The following is a 23,241-nucleotide window of genomic DNA, read 5'->3' on the forward strand; positions in this document are numbered from 1 at the left end:
TATGGTGACTTAGATGGGAAGGAAATAAAAAAAGAGGGGATATATGTGTACTTATAGCTGATCCACTTTGTTCTACAACAGAAACTAACACAATGTTATAAGCAAATATACTCCAATAAAAATTAATTCAGAAAATGTAAACAGTAAAGATTCTATAGACACATTCTCTGAGCCAAATCCAACAAAAATAAAAGTAAAAAATGAAAATGTGACCAAAAATCTTATTTACTTTGAAAGTTAGAAACAAAAAAAAAAAGAAAGTTAGAAACAAAATTCATAGACATGTTTATGTTAAGAGGAAATAAATAGAAATTTCAAACATTCTAGAAAGCAACTAAATGAATAACCAAAACTTATGGGACTCTGAAAATTTTACTCTTTGGAAAAAATTTAGTCTTAAATGCTTTTACCACTAAAGAATAAAAAAATTTCTTAGAAACTTGGTACTACTCATCTTAAGAAACTAGAAGAATAAAATAAATCAGAAGAAACTAGGAGAAGGAACTAATGAAAATGGGAGCTTATATCAACAAAATAGAAAATAAGGCAATACAAATATTAGAAAGGATAAACAAATTTGGGAGACAGCTCTTTGGAAAACAATGTAAAGTAAAAGAGACCAACACCTAGCAGCCTAATTAGAGAAAGAACAATCACAGACACAAGAGGATTAAAAGAATATTAAGAAGACTAAAATAATACTTAATATTAAATATTTCAAAGAGGAAATTATTTTATAGCAAAATATAAATTACTCAAACTTATCTAAGAAGAAATGGAAAACCTGAATAAACTAGCAAATATAGACAAGCTTGTGAAGGTGGTTAGAGATCTAACATTGAGGAGGGCACTGGGACCAGATGGGATCACAGCTGAGATTGAGCTAAACTTTATAGAATAATTATAATGCTACATTAACTCTTCCAGGCTATAGAAAAAAGTAGACAGCTCCCTAGTTAATTTTATGGAACAAGCACAAATGTCATATTAAAATCTGAGAAGGAATAGTAGAAAAATAGAAAAGTATACGCTAACTTCATTTGGAATATTGTGAAAATTATAAATCAAATATTGGCAAAAGAATCCAGCATGTACACAAAAATACATTATGACCACATAGTTTATTCCTGTGATACAAATGAAGCATTAAGACATTTATTAATGTAATTAATTATATCAAAACATCAAATGGAGGAAACCATGTGATCAGATCTATAGAAGCTGAAAACAATGTTACTAAGTGAAAGAGGAATGGCTGAAAACTACTTTAAAAAGCAGAAACAAATCAAATCTAAATAGAATAAATAAAAATAAAAGCCATGTAACAACATCCATTTTTAAAAAATTAATGTGAATATGCCCTTCAGCACAGCAATTCTACACCTAAGAATGTAACCCTTAGAAATAAAACCACTGAGTATGTGAGAAAACATGAACAAAACTGTGGACTGTAGAGCTGTTTTGGGGCTGGATAAACTGAAAACATGGTGAAGGCTCATTAACAAGAGCATGGCTGGATACACCGTCATCCACACCATGGGATATTATGCAGCCATTTGAAAAAATAAATTAACATATCAACCAACCTGGTACTTTGCATTTAAAAATGCAAGACACAAGAGACAGTGTATATATAAATGCACATAACATAAAACTTACCCTGTTAGTAATTTTCAGGTGTATAATTTAGAAATATTAAGTACAGTCACTTTGTTGGGCAACCATCACCAATCCAACTCTATAACTCTTCTAAACTTGTGACACTGAAATTCTCTGCCCATTAAACAATAATCTACAAAGTACTTTCTCACATGTTATTTTATATTCCAGGCTCTTCTCTATAGCCTTGCAAGTCTGAGGGAAGGTGTTATTTTTTTCTTTGGACTTTTTGTCGTGTATTGAAGTGTAGCTGACTGACACTGTTGTGATGGTTTTGGGTGGGCAGTGAGGGGACTCAATCATGCGTATACATGTATCCATTCTCCCCCAAGAATATTAAAAAACAAACAGAAATATATATCCATCATGTAAATCAATGATTAGTGTCCATATCACTGTGTTTATCAACACAGTGTTTAAGGTTACATGAAAAAAAGAGAAAAATCTAAAAGCTTATAATCTAAGTTGTTTATATCAGAGTAAGAATACACATTGAAAGACTGAAGAAGATGATGGTAAAATCAAGCAAAAAAGTACAAGAAAAAGAGAGATTGTTCTTATAAGGTAAAGATAGGCTCTCACTTGTATATTTATATAAAACTATATATACATTTGTGTGTATAAGTATCGTGTAATTTTTTTAAGTTTAAAAATTTAAAAAATACCCAAATTACCCATAAAATATAGACATAACCTTTTGGTATATCCAAAACAATTAACTTTTCTGCCCATGTTGGAATAGACTCTGATTCTTTGTGTGAGGTAAGTTGAATTAGTTGATTTACATTTGTAGACCATGCTGTATTAAAAATATGCAACTGTGAAAAAAAAATATGTAACTCTGAACACAGGAATAGCTTTTAGCAGCAAGGGAGGGTACAGTAGTCCCCTCTTATGTGTGGCTTTGCTTTCTACAGTTTCAGTTACCTACTATCAACTGTAGTCCAAAAATATTAAATGGAAACTCCCAGAAATAAACAATCAGTTTTAATTTGCTTTATGTGGTTCTGAGCAGAGTGATGAAATCTCATGCCATACTGTTCTGTCCCACCTGGGATCCCCCACCATTGACATCATCTACTCCTGACATCCAACCGTTAACTCACGGCTCCATAAAGCAGGATCACCCAAGCAGGTGATGCTCCTTGGGACACACTGGCAGAATTTCAGTAGCAGCCTAAAGCTATTTCATAATGCCCATGTCATTCACCTGACTTCAGCTCATAAAGTAGGCATTTTATCATCTCACATCATCACAAGAGGAAGGCTGAGAATATAGTACAATAAGATATTTTGAGAAAGAGACCACATTCACGTAACTGATTACAGTATTATAACTTCTATTTTATTATCAGTTACTGCTGTTATCTCTATAAATCTCTAACTTAATTTTTTTCCATTTATTTTTATTAGTTGGAGGCTAATGACTTTACAATATTGTAGTGGTGTTTGTATACAACGGACCAGCTAGACCTAATTGATATCTATAAGACATTTCACCCCAAAACAATCAACTTCACCTTTTTCTCAAGTGCACATGGAACCTTCTCCAGAATAGATCACATCCTGGGCCATAAATCTAGCCTTGGTAAATTCAAAAAAATTGAAATCATTCCAGTCATCTTTTCTGACCACAGTGCAGTAAGATTAGATCTCAATTACAGGAAAAAAAATTATTAAAAATTCAAACATATGGAGGCTAACAAATAATCATAGAAGAAATCAAAAAAGAAATCAAAATATGCATAGAAATGAATGAAAATGAAAACACAACAACCCAAAAACCTATGGGACACTGTAAAAGCAGTGCTAAGGGGAAGGTTCATAGCAATACAGGCTTACCTCAAGAAACAAGAAAAAAGTCAAATAAAATCTCTATAAATCTCTAATTTATAAAATAAACTTTACCATAGACATGTATGCTTCCTGGTGGCTCAGATGATAAAGTGTCTGCGTGCAATGAAGGAGACCTAGGTTCGATCCCTGGGTGGGGAAGATCCCCTGGAGAAGGAAATGGGGAGGGGGGGCAATCCACTCAAGTACTCTTGCCTGGAAAATTCCATGGACAGAGAAGCCTGGTGGGCTACAGTCCGTGGGGTTGCAAAGAATTTGACACGACTGAGCGACTTCACTTCACTTTAGATATGTATGCATGGGAAAAAACAGTATATATTGGGTTCAGTACTGTCTGTGGTTTCAGACTTCCCTTGTAGCTCAGTCAGAAAAGAATCTGCCTGCAATGAAGAAGACCTAGGTTCGATTTCTAGGTCGGGAAGATCCTCTGTAGAAGGAAATGGCAACCCACTCCAGTATTCTTGCCTGAAAAATCCCATGGGCAGAGGAGTCTGGAGGGCTACAGTTCATGGGGTCACAAGAGTCGGACATGACTCAGCGACTAAACCACCACCTGAGGGTCTTAGAACATATGACCCATAGATATGTAGTTGAATTTATATAAGTAAAGTGCTCCCGAGACACGAATCTATGCGTTATGGCTCCAAACTCTGTACATCATGGCACCCAGGGTATTAGAGGAGCTCACAGCAACATATATTTTCAAGAGAAGTACAGGGACATTTGATATCTGATATCTGATGGATATCTTGCAAACTTTAAGTAGTTTACATTTTCAACATTAGATCCACTTTACTACATTTCTTTCAAAGTCATGATATCCTTGTGAAACTAGGTGTTTTGGCAGTTGCCAAAATGTGAAACAGGAAAAAAGAGTGGTGTGGTCTGATAGCATTTCAAGGTCTGAAAATGTGTGCCCAAAAGTCACATACATTCTGCTATCAAGTATCTATGATTACTAAAGAATACAGTTTTGAATATTTTTTCTTTCAATTTATGTGTATTACTTTTTCAAATGCCTTTTTTAGTTGCTTGGACCTAATTACTTAATAGATGGAACTGGTATTTCTTTCAGCCTAGATACATTGTAAGAAATTTATTTTTAGTCGCTAAGTTGTTTTGGACTCTTTGTAACCTGTAGACTGTAGTCTGCTGGGCTCCTTTGTCCATGGGATTTCCCAGGTAAGAATACTGGAGTGGGTTGCCATTTCCTTCTCCAGGGCATCTCCCCAACCCTCAGATTGAACTGTGTCTCCTGCATTTGCAGGTGGATTCTTTACCACTGAACCACCAGAGAAGCTCATAAGAAAATTACTGAGCCGCTAAAAAGTCTGTGAGAGCATCCCCTGCTACAAGATGACAGAGATGAAGCTAAGCAACTCAAACCCCCACAAGGAAGGAGGCCAACGGTTGCAACTGCTATGAAAACCATTAATGGGCCTGGGACGGATGATCACTACTAAAATACAATAAAGTCTTCCCTCTATAAATCTGTTAAAAGAATTCTTTTAATGCTAAATGTGCTGACACTGACTTTACTCATATTAACCCCAAAAAGTCAACTGCTATTCCATTTACTGTCTCCATTACAACCTGTAGGGAGAAAAGAATACAAACAATTACAAATTGATTACTTTTACATTGGGTCTTCAGGCATCATAAATCTGAGCACTGCCTTGCTAGGAGACACAGTAAGTTTGACAGGTTTCTCAATATTCAGAAACCAGGTGTCAGATCTCTTCAGAGTTTGCACATTCTAGTGTTTGATTACTTCCTCTGTGTGTTTTGTAATGGGATTTTTTAAAATATAAAGGTTGCATGCCCACCTTATTATATCATTATTAAATAAATCATATTAGAATCATCTGCCCCCTTATATTAGGCACTCTTATCCTGGAGACTGTCAGGGTTGCTAGTATTGTGAAGCATTTTCTGAGAGATTCTGCAAACCAATTTCCAAAAGCAAAACCAATTTCTAAAAGCCCTGGCATGGCCCAAAGAAATCTTGACAGTGTGCTTCCATAAATTCTCTATTTCACCCTGAAAGAAGGTGAGTAAGCTCATCTAAGTCCTCCTGATCCAATAATCATCCTAACACCAAGAACAAGTGTGTGCCAAGGGTCATGCTAGGGCTTTATGGGTGGCCAGAAAGAGACAGTGGGTAAAAAATGCCAAGAAGATTTGGTGTCCAAAACACTTTGATATCTCTTTGGCCAAACATAAGAAGCATTGATACATATTGGTAATTAGACCCACAAATACTCATTAGTGCTAAAGTAAAAATGATTTCATAAAATTGACAACTGCATATTTACCCTGTTCAGTACTCTTTTGTAAGATGCTGGAAAAAAAAACAACTAGGTTTTTCTCAAGGGTATTTATTCTTAGCTCAAGTTTCAATTTTCACTTCATAAATACTAAACGTTCAGCGTCCACCAGACCCACACTGGAACCCACCAGACTCTGGCACTATCTCTAACCAGGGCCAAATTTGAAGTACCATTAGAGAGCAGAGCTTATGCTACTGTGCCGATACCCTCTTATCCCAAAATGCCTTCTCCTAGAAAGTTAAATTCCATTATCATCCATCCATGATGTCCTTGGGATGAAAAGAAGGAGCAGAGGGTGGCAGCTGGTAGCTCACCTTTGACCAAGAGATGGCAGGAGAGAGTATCTCATGGAGAAGGCAGATCCTTTTGGGGTCCCTTGTGGGACTGGGCCATTAGTTATAGTTTTGGGGGATTTAGCAACTCAATAGCAAAGACTTGAGTTGAAGGCCTGGAATTGAGGGCTGAAAAGGGTCTAACTCAAAGAGAAAACCAAGCAGGTTAGGACACCAGTGGGATTCTAGTCAGATAATAGGGACAGCAGAAAGTGGACGGAGTCAAGCAAAAAGGAAAGAACAAGTCAGGAAACAGAGACCGTGTAAGTCACTGGGCAGCAAGGAACAGCTCAATCAGCACCATCCCTCCTATAAACGGGAATAAATCTATAAGGCACATTGCTGGTTGTTCTAAAGACTGCACTCTAATATAGATTAGGTGCTGTGGTTTGCAGCTAGTTGTCAATATTATGGCTTTGCCAAGTGTCCATTTTATAGGAATGACTTTAAGCAGCTTTGCACTTCTGAAACAGTACATCCTCTATTATAAAGAAAATGCCTTGGTCACTATGATACCCAAGAATGAAATGACTGACAATGAAGTCCATATAAATTATAACTGTAAGATTTTTTTTCTGACTTAAGGGAGGAAATTATGAGCCAGGCATTTTTTTCTGACCTTCTTGTGTGTTTATAGAACTTAATCCTCATAGCATCCCTGTAAAGTGGGCGTCCTCCTTACTATTGTACAAATGAGAGAAAAGAGGCTCAGGGAGGGTTTATAACTGGCTCAAGGATGCCTACCTGTTAAGTTGCAGATTTGAATCTGACCCTTTTCTTAAAGTTAACTGCTAAAACACACACACACACACACACACACACACACATACACACACACACAAATGTTGTCTGTTCCTTTTCACTAATCAAACCCAGGTTCCCATGTGACATGTTTCTAAATTTCACTGTGAAAGTGAAAGTCGCTTGGTTGTATCTGATTTTTTGGGATCCCATGGACTGTAGCCTGCCAGGTTCATCTGTCCATGGAATTCTCCAGGCCAGAATACTGGAGTGGATAGCCTATCCCTTCTCCAGAGGATCTTCCCAACCCAGGAATCAAACCAGGGTCTCCTGCATTGCAGGTAAATTCTTTACCAGCTGAGCTACCCACTTTAGAGAGCTTAAATCTTAGCCCCAAATGTAGCAGAAAGCCTGCACTTTTCTCCATTTCCATCTCCTGAAACACTGTGTCACCCTCGAGGTGCAGGGTACATGCCTATTTGCATATTTCATGGGATGGGATAAATCCTTTTGCTCCTGAGGATGATTTGCTAAGCAAAGCCTTAGAAGTTCACATATATATTCCCAATGTCAAGATCAAGGTCAGGGTCCCGTTCATTCTCATGTTTTTGGGTGGTGACTGGGCCAACAGGACAACAAATTATATGGAGTTATGAACTTGGTTCAGGCAAGAAAAGGAGATTCAGGTGATGATTTCATTTTCTTGGCAGTTAATCCAAGAAGATAAATGCCTTCCATGGGAAGATATATGCCTTCCTTGTTGAGTAGGTGACCAAATACGTCCATTTTGGGATAGAATCTGAACCTTCAGGGCCAGAATGAGGATAAAATTGTTTAGCCTGAGACTTGGGGTAGCATTTGTTTTTTTTTCCTCCAAAGAGGGAGAAGCCAGTAAGGGAGAGAGAGACAGGGAAAAGAGTAGAGCAGAAAAACTGAGGAAAGGGCTCTTTGATTATGAAGTAATTCCACATCATTTCCCAGCCTCCTTCCTAATCAGATTACCAAAGAAAGTCACAAAACACTTGATAAAAAGGAATACTAAATCACGAAAAGCCTGGACACATTGTCTGGAGTGACAGATTCGTACTACAGGAGAAAACTGGTGGTTATGGAGGCAGAGTTCAAAGGAAGTAAGGAAGTAAGCTTCTGAGAACGTCTATCCACTGGCGGGGGACAGGGTGTGGCTCCCACAGCCATGAAAAGCTTGGGCCAAGTTCACCCAGATTCTCAGGGAAGCCTTCAGCTGCACTGGTAGCTTTACAACTCTGTATTCTTGATTTCTCATTCTCTTTGCCTCTCTGAGAACACTGGGACTCTCACCACCACCCCACAATGAAATCTTGAGTGAACTTTGGTCAACTGAAAGACGAAGAAGAAGCAAAAACTGATGTAGAAATGGAGGCAGGTAGAATTCTGGACATTTCTCAAAAACAAATAAACAAAAAATAGACCTACCAAACCATGATTCTCTAGCAGAGAGGAGATGAAACTCTGCATTAGCACTGCTTTAAGGCTCTCATGAGCAAATTAGTAGGCTTTTTTCTGAGTGGAAATAAATGATTGAAATACTATTTATAGTCAATCAATTAGGGAGCAGATGATAGCATTCAAATGAGGTTTCCCTCCTCAGTGAAATACATACAGTGACTCATCCACATGTCCATTTTATTAAGGATCTTTCTAGCAACTTTGTTGTTCACTTCAAAAGGAACTCTGTTTTTAAAATAAGTCGCTCCTATCCCTTTCATTAAATCCTTGCTCTCCCTTTGTTGCTGTTGTTCAGTCACTCAATCATGTCCAACTCTTGGTGACTTCATGGACTGCAGCACGCCAGTCTTCCCTGTCCTTCACTATCTCCCGGAGCTTCCTCAAACTCATGTCCATTGAATCAGTGATGCTACCCAGCCTTCTCATTCTCTGTTGTCTCCTTCTCCACCTGCCCTCAATCTTTCCCAACCTCAGGATCTTTCCCAATGAGTCAGCCCTTCGCATTAGGTGGCCAAAGTATTGGAGCTTCAGCTTCAGCATCAGTCCTCCAATGAAAATTCAGGGTTGATTTCCTTTAGGATTGACTGATTTGATCTTGCAGTCCAAGGGACTCTCAAGAGTCTTCTCCAGCACCACAGTTCAAAAGCATCAATTCTTTGGTGCTCAGCCCTCTTTATGGTCCAACTCTCACATCCATACATGACTACTGGAAAAACCATAACTTTGACTATTCATAACTTTATAGGCAAAGTGATGCCTCTCCTTTTTAATATGCAGTATACATTTGTCATAGCTTTTCTTCCAAGGAGCAAGTGTCTTTTAATTTCATGATTTACCCCAGGTTTATTCTCCTCCCTCTTCCAACCTCATCCTTTCCTTCTTTCTTCTTTCCTTCCTTCCTTTCTATAACTATTTATAGAGTTCTTACTATGTGTCACACACTATACTAGTTGATGAAGATTGTAACAGTGAACACAATAGAAAAAAATCCCTGGACACATGGAATTCATAAACAAGTGGGAGTTACAGACAATAAACTAAACATGAAAGATATAAAATATATGAAATGATTATGTCATCATAGAGAAAAATACAGCAATAATAGGTGATTAAATGCATTAGGGGGGTTGCAGTTTTAAGTAAGATAGACTGAGAAGACCTTATTGAAGTAAGTAGTAGGTTACATAGGGCAAGATTCTTTGCTGTTCCTCTTATTAAAAGCAGGGTGCTATTGACAACCTTCTTCTAGAATCTGGGATGTTCAGTGTCTATGTAATTGTTACCAAATGTAGCAGTATTTGGTAGAAGTTATGCTGTGCCTAGTTGCTGGAGCAGCTTCAAGATGAAGCCTCCACTTTGGTCTCGTTTTTCTCTGAGCTGCTATGCAAGAACTACTTTAGGGGTGCCGTGCTAAAAGGAAACCCAGGCTATGCACAGCAAGAAATGTGGAGGGAGAGAGAGAGCCATCCCCAAGCTGTTCCTATCTTCATCTATGTAAGTCATCCCAGCCGAGGCCCCAGAATTTGGGGTTCAGAAACAAATTTCCTCTGTTCTGCCTTATTTTCTGCAGAATCAATCACTTCTAACAGTAATTAATCATTGTTATTTACACCACTAATTTTGGGGGCTCTTTCCTACATAGTGATTGATAACCAGAAGGAAGGTGACTTTTGGGTAATGGCACAAACAGGGTTAGAGAGCAAGTTGTTTTAGAAAGAGCATTTTAGGCAAAGGGAACAGACTTTCAGAGGCCCTGAGCAGACCTGGAGGGATCAAGGAATGATGAGGCCACTGTGGCTGCAGCAGACTCGATGAAGGGGAGAGCAAAAGTGCATCAAGTTAGAGAGATGTGTGACTCTGCAGGCCAGTCACAGTAAACACTTTTAAAAATAAATTCAATACATTTTAAAGTCTTTATTGAATTTTATTACAACATTGGTTCTGGTTTTTGGCCACGGGGCATGTGGGATCTTAGCTCTCTGACCAGGGATCAAACCCACACCCCCTGCATTGGAAGGACTAAGTTATTTTTGTCTGTTTTGTTTTCTCTTTGATATTTTTATGTATTCAATTTATTTTAACCAATATTTAACATTGTAGATGAAAGAGAATTTCATAAGAGGACCTGTAAGTTTAGTTCAACATTCAAAATCCTTAATTTCCATCAACTGTGTGTATGTGTGGGTGTGTGCTCCATCTCAGTCATGTCCAACTCTTTGCGACCCCATGGACTGTAGCCTGCCAGGCTCCTCTCTCTGTGGGATTTTCCTGGCGAGAATACTGGAGTGCATTGCCATTTACTTCTCCACTGTAAGCACTTTGGCTCAATGAGATGTGCAAGGCCATTGGAGGGTTGGAATGGGGGGAAAATATATGGACGCTTCCATAAGTATTACGGAAAAACCCAAATGATCTTTTTGGTTAATCCAATATATAATGTATAATATGTCATATTTTATTGTTCCTAGGTGGCTCAGTGGTAAAGAATCTGCCTGCAAATTCAGGACACGCAGGTTGGATTCCTGGGTTAGGAAGACCCCCTGGAGAGGGAAATGGTAGTTTGCTCTAGTATTCTTGCCTGGAAAATTCCATGGACAAAGGAGCCTGGCAGGTTCCAGTCCATGGGGTTACAAAAAATTGGACATGACTGAGCACATATGAAATATATCATATGTGTATGCTTAACTATTATTCCTTAATGGTCTGTAAGCCAAAAGTGGATATATGCTATTGAGCAAAACCATCTTAGACACGGCCCTCATTAACTTAAAAAGCTCATCAGTCAAGTGACAGAGCCAGGTATGATCAGGGCTTCATGTCTCCACCAAAGGCTGTGTCTTTCATCTCTGTGGAATGTCTGGTCACATCAGTGACTGATAAGCTTCTCTACCACATCTCATCCTCATCTAAGGTTCAGTATCTTACAATCTTTTGCTTAGGACAAACAAGGAATGACTTGATTTTTTAACTGAAGTTGAGAATTAATATTGAGTAATATTAAAATGTAGGAAAAAAAGAAACCAGAGGAGAAACTATCAGCTAGAGTTCAAGTTTTGGCCACTGTGTGAGGATTATTGTTAAAGCACTGCTATAACAGCTTAAGATTTATATTGGTGGGACTAAGTGCCAATTCTACCTCAAAATCTCTGTGTGGTTGAGAAAGTTGCTTAGCCACTCTGGGTCTCTCATATCTCACCAGTACAGTGAAGAGTATTTTCCAAATGTGCTTTATGGAACATTAACTGAAAATGTATTATTTTTTTAAAATTACGCCTGTTTGAGGGTTATATATATATGTGTGTATATATACACACACACACACATATATATATATATATATATATACACACATGTGTGTGTGTATGTGTAGGGGGGGAAGGTATGCAAGACAGCTGGAAAATTCTGAATATTATGTCCCCTTCTTTTTTTTTTTTTTTTTTGTTTGCCAGCACGTCAAAAAGAACCTTTATTCTGATTTGAATAGCCCCTTACAGACTCATGCTTTCTTGCCAGATGCCTTTGGAGCAGGTGCTTTCTGGGATGGAGCTTTCTGACCCTTCTGAGATTTAGCAGGAGGTGCAGCCTTCTGGCCTGCGGCCTTCTGGGCAGGAACCTTCTGGGCTGGAGCCTTCTTACCCCCGGTGGTGATCTTTTTCGCTGGAACCTTGGCAGCGGCAGCAGCTGCTGCAGCTGCCCCCTTAGCAGCAAGGGCTTTCTTGGGAGAGGCTTTTAGGAGAGCTGCCTTTTGAAGTTTCTTAACTTCAATTTTGATTAGTCTGTTCCTCATTTTCCTTGCCTTCATGACTTTGTAACGATCAAAATCTGTCATCTTGGCTTTCTTTTCTCTGGCTTCAATCTTCTTGGCCCACCTTGTGGCTGCCCACTTTGCATTGATATCTGCCTTCTCCCAGGCTTTCCGGACATACTTCTGGCGGGCACTGTGCGGGAACTTGAGGATGAAGTCAGTGAGCTGCATGCATTTGAAAGGCATAGCTTGTCTCCTTACTTGAGTGCAAGGTCCATCCACCAAAGCCCTGTTCTGATCAATAACATCTACAATCGCGACCAGCTTCCCGGCATGAGGCCCAAAGGAGACGTAGGCCACCCGGCCAACCTCTACGAAGCGCCTGAACACCTAAGATCCACTGAGCGCCGCTGCTCGCCTCCGGCCCCCAGCCCAGGCAAAGCTGCTCGGAGCGGTATAGGGGTCAGACATCTGTCCCCTTCTTAAAGATACACAATACTAACCAGCAAGTTGAAGAATCTGATAAGTTCTGCAATATACCTGGAGACCAACTACAATTAACTAAAACACCTGTGGCCTTTATGGACCTGGATGATGCATTTCACATCTGCCAGGCCAGGATATGTTCCTACCTTATCTCACTGCTGTGGGCTGAGGTTAAGTCATTTGCCACATATTAGCAAGTCTAGTCTGTAATTGATGTTCAACATATGTTGGTTAGAGTCTTGTCTCATCTTTTTCTGATCTTAGTCAAAACACACAACTTTCTAGACCTTTGTTTCCTGAATAACAGAGTGAGTCATACATGCTCTGAATACTGTAAATGACAGTCACTCATAAGCAATCACTATCTGCATGGTTTGAGGGAAGAAATGTGTCAGGGATGGAGATTATTCAGCCACCTCATGCACCCCAAGAGCTTCAACCTCCTCTGCAAACTTCTCTCCAGAGCAGCTTAAGAAGGACAATATGGGAACTTCCCTGGTGGTCCAGTAGTTGAGAATCTGCCTTCCAATGTAGGGATCATGGGTTTGATCCCTGGTCAGGGAACTAACATCCTACATGCCACAGGCAACTAAGCCTGCGCAATGCAACCATGACTCAGCACAGACAAAAAAGACAGTGTGATGACATACATATTCTAGCTTTTTTCTCATTGATTAACAAGTTAATAATCAGGCACGTGACCCAAAGAGGATAACCAGAAATGAAGGGAGCTGATTTCCAAACAAGAGTAAACAAGAACTAGATAGCCACTCCTTGGAATACAAAGATATGATAAACACAGTTTAATTCCTTTTGGTGGGAAAACTCAGGTAATAAAATAAAAAAATCAACTGTTTCCCCCTTACTTTAGTTATACATTTTTTTTTCCTTGACCAAGTTACAGTGGGCGAAAGCTCATGATCTTTTCAATATTACAAATAAACTTGTACCTGTCAAGGCAGGAAAAAAAGCCACATACACAGAAGTGACTAGAAACCCCACTGAAATTCTGATGCTGAAGGAGATAAGGCAAGAAAGAATGTATATATCACAAAAATTTTTTTTCCAGAAAATAAAACTACCTTTTCAACCCAGGACATGACCATCTAGAATCTCCTTCAAATTCAATAATGTATATTCCTCAAAGAAATTCTGTTGTACATGCATACTTAATTATGATAAGGAAGCTGGTGTTTGATTCTCTTTGCAATTCGTTTTTCCTCTTTAATCTGGACAAGTAATAAGGATTCATGATAAATGTGATTTACCAACTGACTTAATACCTGAGACAACACGAACCACACCTGCCACGTCAAGCAGGCTTTGTCAGATGAGGCTGGTCTGAAGCCCACGCTCTGAAGTCCCGACTGTGGGTGAGCCTGTCCACCCAGCGCTCTCTGTGGGCATATGGAGCTGTAATAGATTACATTGTTATTCCTTCAAGTCTTCCACTTGCTTCTGGAGTTGTCTCCTTGTAATTTAGTTCAAGCTAATGATAACCCTAACTGCAATATTACCAGTTATTATTTCTCACTTTAAAAGGTGCCTATAGGGTGAATGTTCCCCGCTTTAGGTAGAGTCTAGGTCAGCTAAAGAGGAGATCATAATGGGCAGAATAGAGAGGCCACAGGAAATTGCACTCCTGGCTCTTGAGTCAGCTCATGTTTACCTTCCAGACTTTGCCTTTCTCAGGTAGGCAAAGAATATAAAGGACACTTGTTGCTAACATCAGGGAAGAAATTGCACTCTCCTATATATACTACTCATATAGGAGAGAGATATCAACAACCTCAGATATGCAGATGATACCACTTTAATGGCAGAAAGTGAAGAAGAACTAGAGAGACTTTTGAAGATGAAAGAGGAGTGTGAAGAATCTGGCTTAAAACTCAGCATTCAAAAAACAAAGATCATGGCATCTGGTCCCATCACTTCATGGCAAATAGATGGGGAAAAAATGGAAACAGTGACAGATTTTATTTTCTTGGACTCTAAAATCAATGCAGACAGTAACTGCAGCCATGAAGTTAAAAGACGCATGTTCCTTGGAAGGAAAGCTATGACCAACCTAGAAAACATTTTAAAAAGCAAGTCCATGCAAAGGTCCATATAGTCAAAGCTATGGCTTTTCCAGTAGTCAGGTACAGATGTGAGAATTGGACCATAAAGAAGGTTGAGCACTGAAGAATTGATGCTTTCAAACTGTGGTGCTGGAGAAGACTCTTGAGAGTCCCTTGGACTGCAAGGAGATCAAACCAGTCAATACTAAAGGAAATCAACCCTGAATATTTATTAGAAGGACTGATGCTGAAGCTGAAGCTTCAACTCTTTGGCCACCTGATGCAAAGAGTCGATTCTTAGGAAAAGGCCCTGATGCTGAGAAAGAAAGATGGCAAGAGGAGAAGGGGGTAACAGAAGATGAGATGGTTGAATAGCATCACTGACTCAATGGACATGAGTTTGAGAAAACTTAGGGAGAGACTGAAGGACAGGGAAGCCTGGCATGCTGTAATGCATGCGGTCACAAAGACTCAGACATGACTTAGCAACTGGACAATAACAATACTATTTATGAGATATACTTTTTGAAGGAAAGTTAGCAATATGTAATAAAAGCCTTAAATAGGCATGTATTCTTTGACCAAGTAATTTAATATTCAGGAATTCATTACAGCATTTTCTGTAACAGAAGAAAAAAGAAAACAGCTGAAATGTCCAATAATATAGTTTGGTGAATTATTTATTTCATACCCAATGTTGTTTCCAGGAAACAAGCACATAGTGTTTCAGACTGAGTATTGCATGTTTTGACTTATTTAATTTCCAAAACAACCCTATGAAGCAATACTATCATGATCCCTATTTCACAAGTGAGTAAACTGAGTCACAAGGATATAAATAGCCTAGTCATGGTTACACAGCTTCCACATCGCTAACCTGGCACTTGAATCCAGCAGCTGGGCACTACCTTTTAGTACTAATATCCCCAAAAGATGTCCTTTTCATCATAGGGGACTGGAATGAAAAGTAGGAAGTCAAGAGATACCTGGAGCAACAGGCAAGTTTGGCCTTGGAGTACAAAATGGAGCAGGACAAAGCCTAACAGAGTTTTGCCAAGAGAATGCACTGTTCATAGCAAACAGCTGCTTCCAACAACACAAGAGAAGACTCTACACAAGGACATTACCAGATAGTCAATACTGATTTAAGGTTGATTGTATTATTTGCAGCCAAAGATGGAGAAGCTCTAGCAAGAAGAAGACTGGGAGTGGACTGTGGCTCAGTTCATGAACTCTTTATTGCAAAATTCAGACTTAAATTGAGGAAAGTATGGAAAACAACTAAACCATTCTGGTATGACCCAAATCAAATGCCTGACAATTATACAGTGGAAGTGACAAATAGATTCAAGGGATTAGATTTGATAGAGTGCCTGAAGAACTACGGACAGAGGTTTGTGACATCGTACAGGAGGCAATGGCCAAGACCATCCCCAAGAAAAAGAAATACAAAAAGGCAAAATGGTTGTCTGCAGAGGTCTTACAAATAGCTGTGAAAAGAAGAGAAGCGAAAGGCAAAGGAGAAAAGGAAAAATATTCATTTGAATGCAGAGTTCCAAAGAGTAGCAAGGAGAGATAAGAAAGCCTTCCTCAGTTATCAGTGCAAAGAAACAGAGGAAAGCAATAGAATGGGAAATACTAGACATCTCTTCAAGAATATTAGAGATACCAAGGGAACATTTCATGCAAAGATGGGCACAATAAAGAACAGAAATGGTATGGACCTAACAGAAGCAGAAGATACTAAGAAGAGGTGGCAAAATACACAGAACTATACAAAAAAGATCTTTATAACCCAGGTAAACACGATGGTGTGATCACTCACCTAGAGGCAGACATCCTGGAATGAGAACTCAAGCGGGCCTTAGGAAGCATCACTATGAACAAAGCTAGTGGAGGTGATGGAATTCCAGTTGAGCTATTTCAAATCCTAAAAGATGATGCTATGAAACTGCTGCACTCATTATGCCATCAAATTTGGAAAATACAGCAGTGGGCATAGGACTGGAAAAGATCAGTTTTCATTCCAATTCCAAAAAAAGGCAATGCCAAAGAACGCTCAATCTACCCCACAATTGCACTCATCTCACACGCTAACAAAGTAATGCTTAACATTCTCCAAGCCAGGCTTCAACAGTACATGAACCATGAACTCCCAGATTTTCAAGCTGAATTTAGAAAACACAGAGGAATCAGAGATCAAATTTCCAACATCCGTTGGAACATCGAAAAAGCAAGAGAGTACAAGTAAAACAGCTACTTCTGCTTTATTGATACGTCAAAACATTTGACTGTGTGGACCACAACAAACTGTGGGAAATTCTTTAAGCAATGAGAATACCAGACCATCTTCCCTGCTTCATGGAAAATCTGTATTCAGGTCAAGAAGCAACAGTTAGAACTGGACCTGGAAAAATGGACTGGTTCCAAATTGGGAAAGGAGTATGTCAAGGCTGTATACTGTCACCCTGCCTATTTAACTTATATGCAGAGTACATCATGCGAAATGCCAGACTGGATGAAGCACAAGCTGGAATCAAGATTGCCGGGAGAAATATCAATAACCTCAGATATGCAGATGACACCACCCTTATGGCAGAAAGTGAGGCAGAACTAAAGAGCCTTTTGATGAAAGTGAAGGAGGAGAGAGAAAAAGCTAGCTTTAAACTCAACATTCAAAAAACTAAGATTATGGCATCCATTTCCATGCACCTCATGATGGGGAAACAATGGAAACAGTGACAGACTTTATTTTTGGGGACTCCAAAATGACTGCAGATCGTGACTGCAGCCATTAAATTTAAATACTACTTGGAAAGAATTTCCATGAAATTAAAAGGCTCCTTGGAAGAAAAGCTATGACCAACCTAGACAACATATTAAAAGCAGAGACATTATTTTACTGACAAAGGCCCATCTAGTCAAAGCTATGATTTTTCCAGTAGTCAAGTATGGATGTGAGAGTTGGACTATAATGAAAGCTGAGTGCCAAAGAATTGATGCTTTTGAACTGTGGTGTTGGAGAAGACTCTTGAGAATCTCTTGGACTGCAAGGCAATCCAACCAGTCCATCCTAAAGGAGATCAATCCTGGGTGTTCATTGGAAGGACTGATGTTGAAGCTGAAACTCCAATACTTTGGCCACCTGATGCGAAGAGCTGACTCACTGGAAAAGACCCTGATGCTGGGAACGATTGAAGGCAGGAGGAGAAGGGGACGACAGAGGATGAGATGGTTGGATGGCGTCACCGACTGATGGACACAAATTTGAGCAAGCTCTGGGAGTTGGTGACGGATAGGGAAGCCCGGCATGCTTTAGTCCGTGGGGTCGCAAAGAGTCAGAAACGACTGAGTGCCTGAATTGAACTGGGCACTATGGTCCGTATTCTTAATCATCACTTAACACTGCCTCACAACAATGAGACAATGTTCCATTGGCAGTGTTGGTGTTAGGGCAACGTGCCATTTCATGAAAAAGTGTTAGAATATGGAGGTTAGTAAAAAAAAAAAAAACAAAAAAAAAACAGGTTGTAAAATAGGTTGAACAGTGTGACCCTGTTTTCACAGAAAAAAGAAGAGAGTATTTGTAGAAAGAAATAAACCCAAAGATCTTTTATAACCAACTGTATGACAGTGGTTTCTTTGGGGCAGCATGTTTAGATACTTCTGAAATTTTCTCTTTGCTTCTCTCTTAGTTCTAATCATTGTTACAAAGACTATGTGTTTAAATGTTAAGCACCTTAGAAGTCAAACACATTGAAATTTAAGTACAAGAAATAATAGTATAATTATAGTATATATGTTTTGAACCATAAAATGTAATGTCAACCATATTGTGGTGAAAAGAATTCAATCATGCACTGCTGCTCACAGTATAAATTGTTACGAACCTCTATAGAAAGTAAGCTGGCAATGAAAATCATTCATGAAAATGTTCATTTCCTGTTAACCCCGTGGTCCCACTTGTGGACATTATCTTATGATCACAACTCAGAAGAAGAAAACTGCTTTATGCACATAGTAAGAAATATAAAACTGAAATATTTAATTTGTGTGTCTGCTAGGAGAACCCCGAGAGGCTGGCAGGCTACTAGGCCCCTCTTTGCACAGCTTTCCAATGGGTGTATGAGGGAAGACACTGGCCAGACATATGGAAGGAAACTGCGTGGTCGACCAAAACCTCCTACCAAAGTTCTGGTGTCCTAAAGGCCAGGAAACCCACCTGGAAAAAGTGCAGACTAGACTTAACTCCAGGAATGCCAGTGGCTTGTAGGAGAGATGGCCTTCAGAGATCCTGTCACCTGTCTGGGCTTCATGGACATGATCAGGCTTCTACCAACCCACTGGGATCACAAAGTGCAGATGCAGAAAGGGCCTGTTTCTCCTGAGAACTAAAATATCACTTTTATCTCTCTGATAAACAATACTGGGAGCAAATGTATTTCCCTTTTCTGTGCTAAACACAGTGTTGGGAACTCACACAAGCAACTTGCTTAATTTCTCTGGGAAGTGCTTGCAGTGAAAAGATGACAACATGAACCACAGGAGAGCTTATTGATGAGGATTAGTGGCTGGCTGCAGATCAGGAGTGGTTTTAGGTGATCCCTGACTGTGCCCACAAACCAAAAGCCTGTAAAGTCTCCCCAACCCTGACTAGTTCCTTGCCTCCAAAGACCTACCTTGAATCATGGAGCCCAGACCCTGAAGCCTTTGAACATCCTCTCATTTCCCTGAGAATCTCCTAAGACTGTCCAGGTGGCCTTGTCCTTCACTGAAGCAAATTTAACAAACTCTGCTTTCCTGACCAGCAGGATTTCAGGGTCTTTTGCATACTCCTCTCAAGTCCTCTCAAGCCAAGGAACAGAAGGAGAAACTGGAAGTGAGAGGAATGGGTGAGGTGGTGGCAGTGATGTTGCTGAAGTGGAAGAAAACCCTAGAGCCCTGAGAAGGATGAGCCACAGTATCTGGAAGGCAGGGAAAGAAGAAGACCTGTGAGAAAAAGCATCAGAAACCCTGAGAACGGAGAAAATGAATCAGTTCACAGAGTGCCGGAACCAGATGGTGCAAGGAAGACAGAAGAGAACAAGCAGATCTGGCCCCAGCAGCTTCAGGGCAGCCAAGGACAGCGTGAACCCTTGTGTGAGCTTGTGACGGGGTAGGGGAGGGAGCTGGCAGGCTTGGGCTTCAGAGAGTCTGTTTGTTGGGGACCAGAGTCAGACGTTCAGGAATCCTTTTGACCTCACTGTGAATTAGGAGGGTGACCTCTGGCTTCAGACTGCCTGCACTCTGTCCCTGCCACTCACTAGTGTTGTAATGCTAGGTAAGCTGCTTGACTGTTATTTAAACAGTTCTAAAAGCCTCAATCTTCTCATTTGTAAAGTGAATTTACAAATAATTCCTAATTTGATGTAGGATATTAGAAGATGGATAAATAAGGTAGCTGACATGGTATCTGGTTTAGTAAGCACTCAGGAAAAGTTAGTGTTTACTTATTACTACTAAATTATCATTATCCCCTGAGCACAATTATTCCAGATGTAGAATAAGAAAAAATTGGGATGCTTAGTCAATCATTATGGTATTACATATAATAGGGAAAGTTTTAGAAATGAGTAGTGGAGTGCTAGTAAACTGGTCATATCTGCCAACTTTCATGGTGTAGAAGTTCCTATCATGGCAATTCGAAGACACCAACCTGAAGTCTCTGAAGCTGGGGTAGAGATGAGACATGAATGAGGGACCCCTTGAGCTGGCACAAGCACTGCTCACCACTGTGGGGAGGCTTAAATATCTGTGGAAGAATAGTCCCTTGATAACATATGTTATGGAAATTAGAATTATAAAGACTAGATACAGCCCTACAAAAAGCTTACCATAATAAAAAGTCTAGATTCAAAACGATATCTGTAATGAAATGGTAACCCACAGGATTCCTTGATTCTTATTGATTTATTTTTGGCTGCTCTGGGTCTTTGTTGTTGCAGGCAGGTTTTCTCTAGCTGTGGTGAGCAGGGGCTACTGTCTTGTGGTACACAGGCTCTAAAGCCCATGGACTTCAGTAGCTGTGACGCATGGGCTTAGTTGCGCTGTGGCATATGGGATTCTAGTTCCCGGACGAGGGATCAAACTCCTGTCCCCTGCATTGGAAGATAGATTCTTGACTGCTGGGCCATGAGAGGAGTCCCTTCCTCGATTCTAAGATGCATGGTTTTCAGAGTTCTGCTGATTTTCTGTGGTCACTGTGCATCTTAAATCTCCACTTAACATTGTTCCATGTATTTGTTGTTTTTCTGAAAAGCAGTTATTTCTTCAATGGTGCCCCACATAAGCTATGCTTCTCTAGAATCAACAGTAAAGGACAGATAAATTGATGCCACCATTGGGATGGGGACAGGAAAAGAATAAAGTGAACACCGTTTGATTTGTTGTTGAAGTAATCCCATAACGGAATTCTTCCATTCATTTGGATGCCTGTTCGTGTTGTACAAACAATAAATCACTGAAACTTTAAAACAGACTATTAACCTGGACATAAAAGCATGTGTGCAAGAAAGGGGAAAAGCCTATCCTCCCTCCCACCTTCCTTCCTTCCTTTGTCTTTGGTCTGTAACTTTATCTAAGACATCTGATTATGGGGTAATAAAAGCACAAAGTGTGGAAAGTGTTAGATGTGTGCATGTGTGTGTGGTGTGCATGTGTATTGTATTCAGATATTTAGTAAACACACACACACACACACACACAAAACCTACATCACTTGTCAGCATAGTTTAACCTCTAACCCAAAGTGAGAAACCCACTCCTGGGCATACATCTGGAGAAAAACATGATCCAAAAGGATATACACACCCCAGTGTTGATTTCAGCACTGTTTACAATAGCCAAGACATGGAATCAACCTAAATGTCCATCAACAGAGGAATGGATAAAGAAGATGTGGTACATATATACAATGGAATATTACTTAGCCATGAAAAATAATGAAATAATGCCATTTGAAGCAACATGGATGGACCTAGACAGGTTCATATTGAGTGAAGTAAGTAAGACAGAAAAGGAGAAATATTGTATGACATCCCTTATACATGGGACCTAAAAAGAAATGATACAAACGAACTTACTTACAAAACAGAAAAAGACTCACAGACTTAGAAAATGTATGGTTGCTAGGGGGAAGGGATAGTTAAGGACCTTGAGAAGGTCATGTACACACTACTGAACTTAAAATGGATAGCCAACAAGGACATGGAACTCTGCTCAATATTATGTGCCAGCCTGGATAGAAGGAGAGGTTGGGAGAAAATGGATACATGTATATACATGGCTGAGTCCCTTGACTGTTCACCTGAAACTAACACAACATTGTTAGTCGGCTATACCCCAATACAAAAGAAAAAGTTTGGGGGAAAAAACAACAACAAAGTGATAAACCAGACTGAGACATATATTTAGAGCTGGCCCTTAAAAGAAAAGTTGAAGGAAACCAGTTTGGATTGTTAAAAAAAAATCAGGACTCAATAATGAAGGGCTGGACCCATTGGGATCCAGTGAGCGGCTTTTTTTTTTTTTTAAACAAAGAGCCAAGTTGGCTCCCTTCAGCTTGACTGGGGCACTGATGGGGACTGGGTGTAGCCGTGACCCCTATCTCCTTTAGGCAAGGAAAGAGTGCTGCTCATACTTTGTCAGACTTGAGAGGGAAAAAAAAAATCATAGTTGTAATTTCCCCTCTGCCACCTCAGTGAGTATTTCTTCAAAACAAGAGCTTCAGATCCAATCTGCCTACCAAGGAGTGAACTTTCTAGAAGGATTTTTTTCAGTTCCCCAAATCCCCTCCCCAAACACCCACATTCAGATTTCACAGGTATTAGGAGAAATATGTTTTGAGTGCTTGTATCCAGAAAGTAAAAAACCAAGTCGATATCCTTATCAAACTGAACCTGCATCCTATTATTTTATTTGGAAACCAGTTTGTGGACTTTTGGGGTTTTAGGCTTTTCTGTTACCTTGCTTTATTTGTCCTCCCAGGTCTGGTTAAGGAGAAGACAGGGAAAGAAAGACCATTCCCTGTAGCTATTGGCCAGGATATCTGGAATTCTAAAGCTTGGTGGAAGAGGAGGCTACAACTTGTGATTGTTATCAAGCTGAAGTCAGTTTGCATTTATTGGAAGTTTCAATGTTTCTGCGGAAAACCACAGGCTGGTCTTGAGGATGTTTCTACTCACTTATTCTATTAGAACCCAGGGCTTTCCTGGTGGCTCAGTGGTAAAGAATTCACTTGGCAATACAGGAGACACAGGAGATGAGGGTTCAACCCCTCGGTCAGGAAGATCTCCTGGAGATGGAAATGGCAACCCACTCCAGTGTTCTTGCCTGGAAAATTCCATGGAGAAGCCTGTCAGGCTATGGTCTATGGGATCACTTAAGAGTTGGACATGACTTAGCAACTAAACAACAACAATAACAAGTTCTAGAACCCAACTCTGACTTCCAGTGGCTTGTACAGTCACTAAGGATGCCCAGTAAGAGAGATTCCATCAGAAGTTTCA

General features: G+C 39.8%; 2 protein-coding genes across 7 annotated transcripts in view; both read right to left on the reverse strand.

Moving 5' to 3' along the window:
- The window catches only part of CPNE4 (copine 4), a 656,552-nt gene that overhangs the window by 261,515 nt on the left and 371,796 nt on the right, over positions 1-23,241 (reverse strand). The gene's annotated exons all lie outside the window — the stretch shown is intronic.
- LOC122675858 (60S ribosomal protein L14-like) lies at positions 11,846-12,563 on the reverse strand. Its single transcript, XM_043875012.1, has one exon. The coding sequence runs from the start codon at positions 12,393-12,395 to the stop codon at positions 11,901-11,903; it is 495 nt and encodes a 164-aa protein (XP_043730947.1). The 5' UTR covers positions 12,396-12,563; the 3' UTR covers positions 11,846-11,900.

Source organism: Cervus elaphus, chromosome 19 (assembly GCF_910594005.1).
Source record: "Cervus elaphus chromosome 19, mCerEla1.1, whole genome shotgun sequence".
Taxonomy (NCBI): domain Eukaryota; kingdom Metazoa; phylum Chordata; class Mammalia; order Artiodactyla; family Cervidae; genus Cervus; species Cervus elaphus.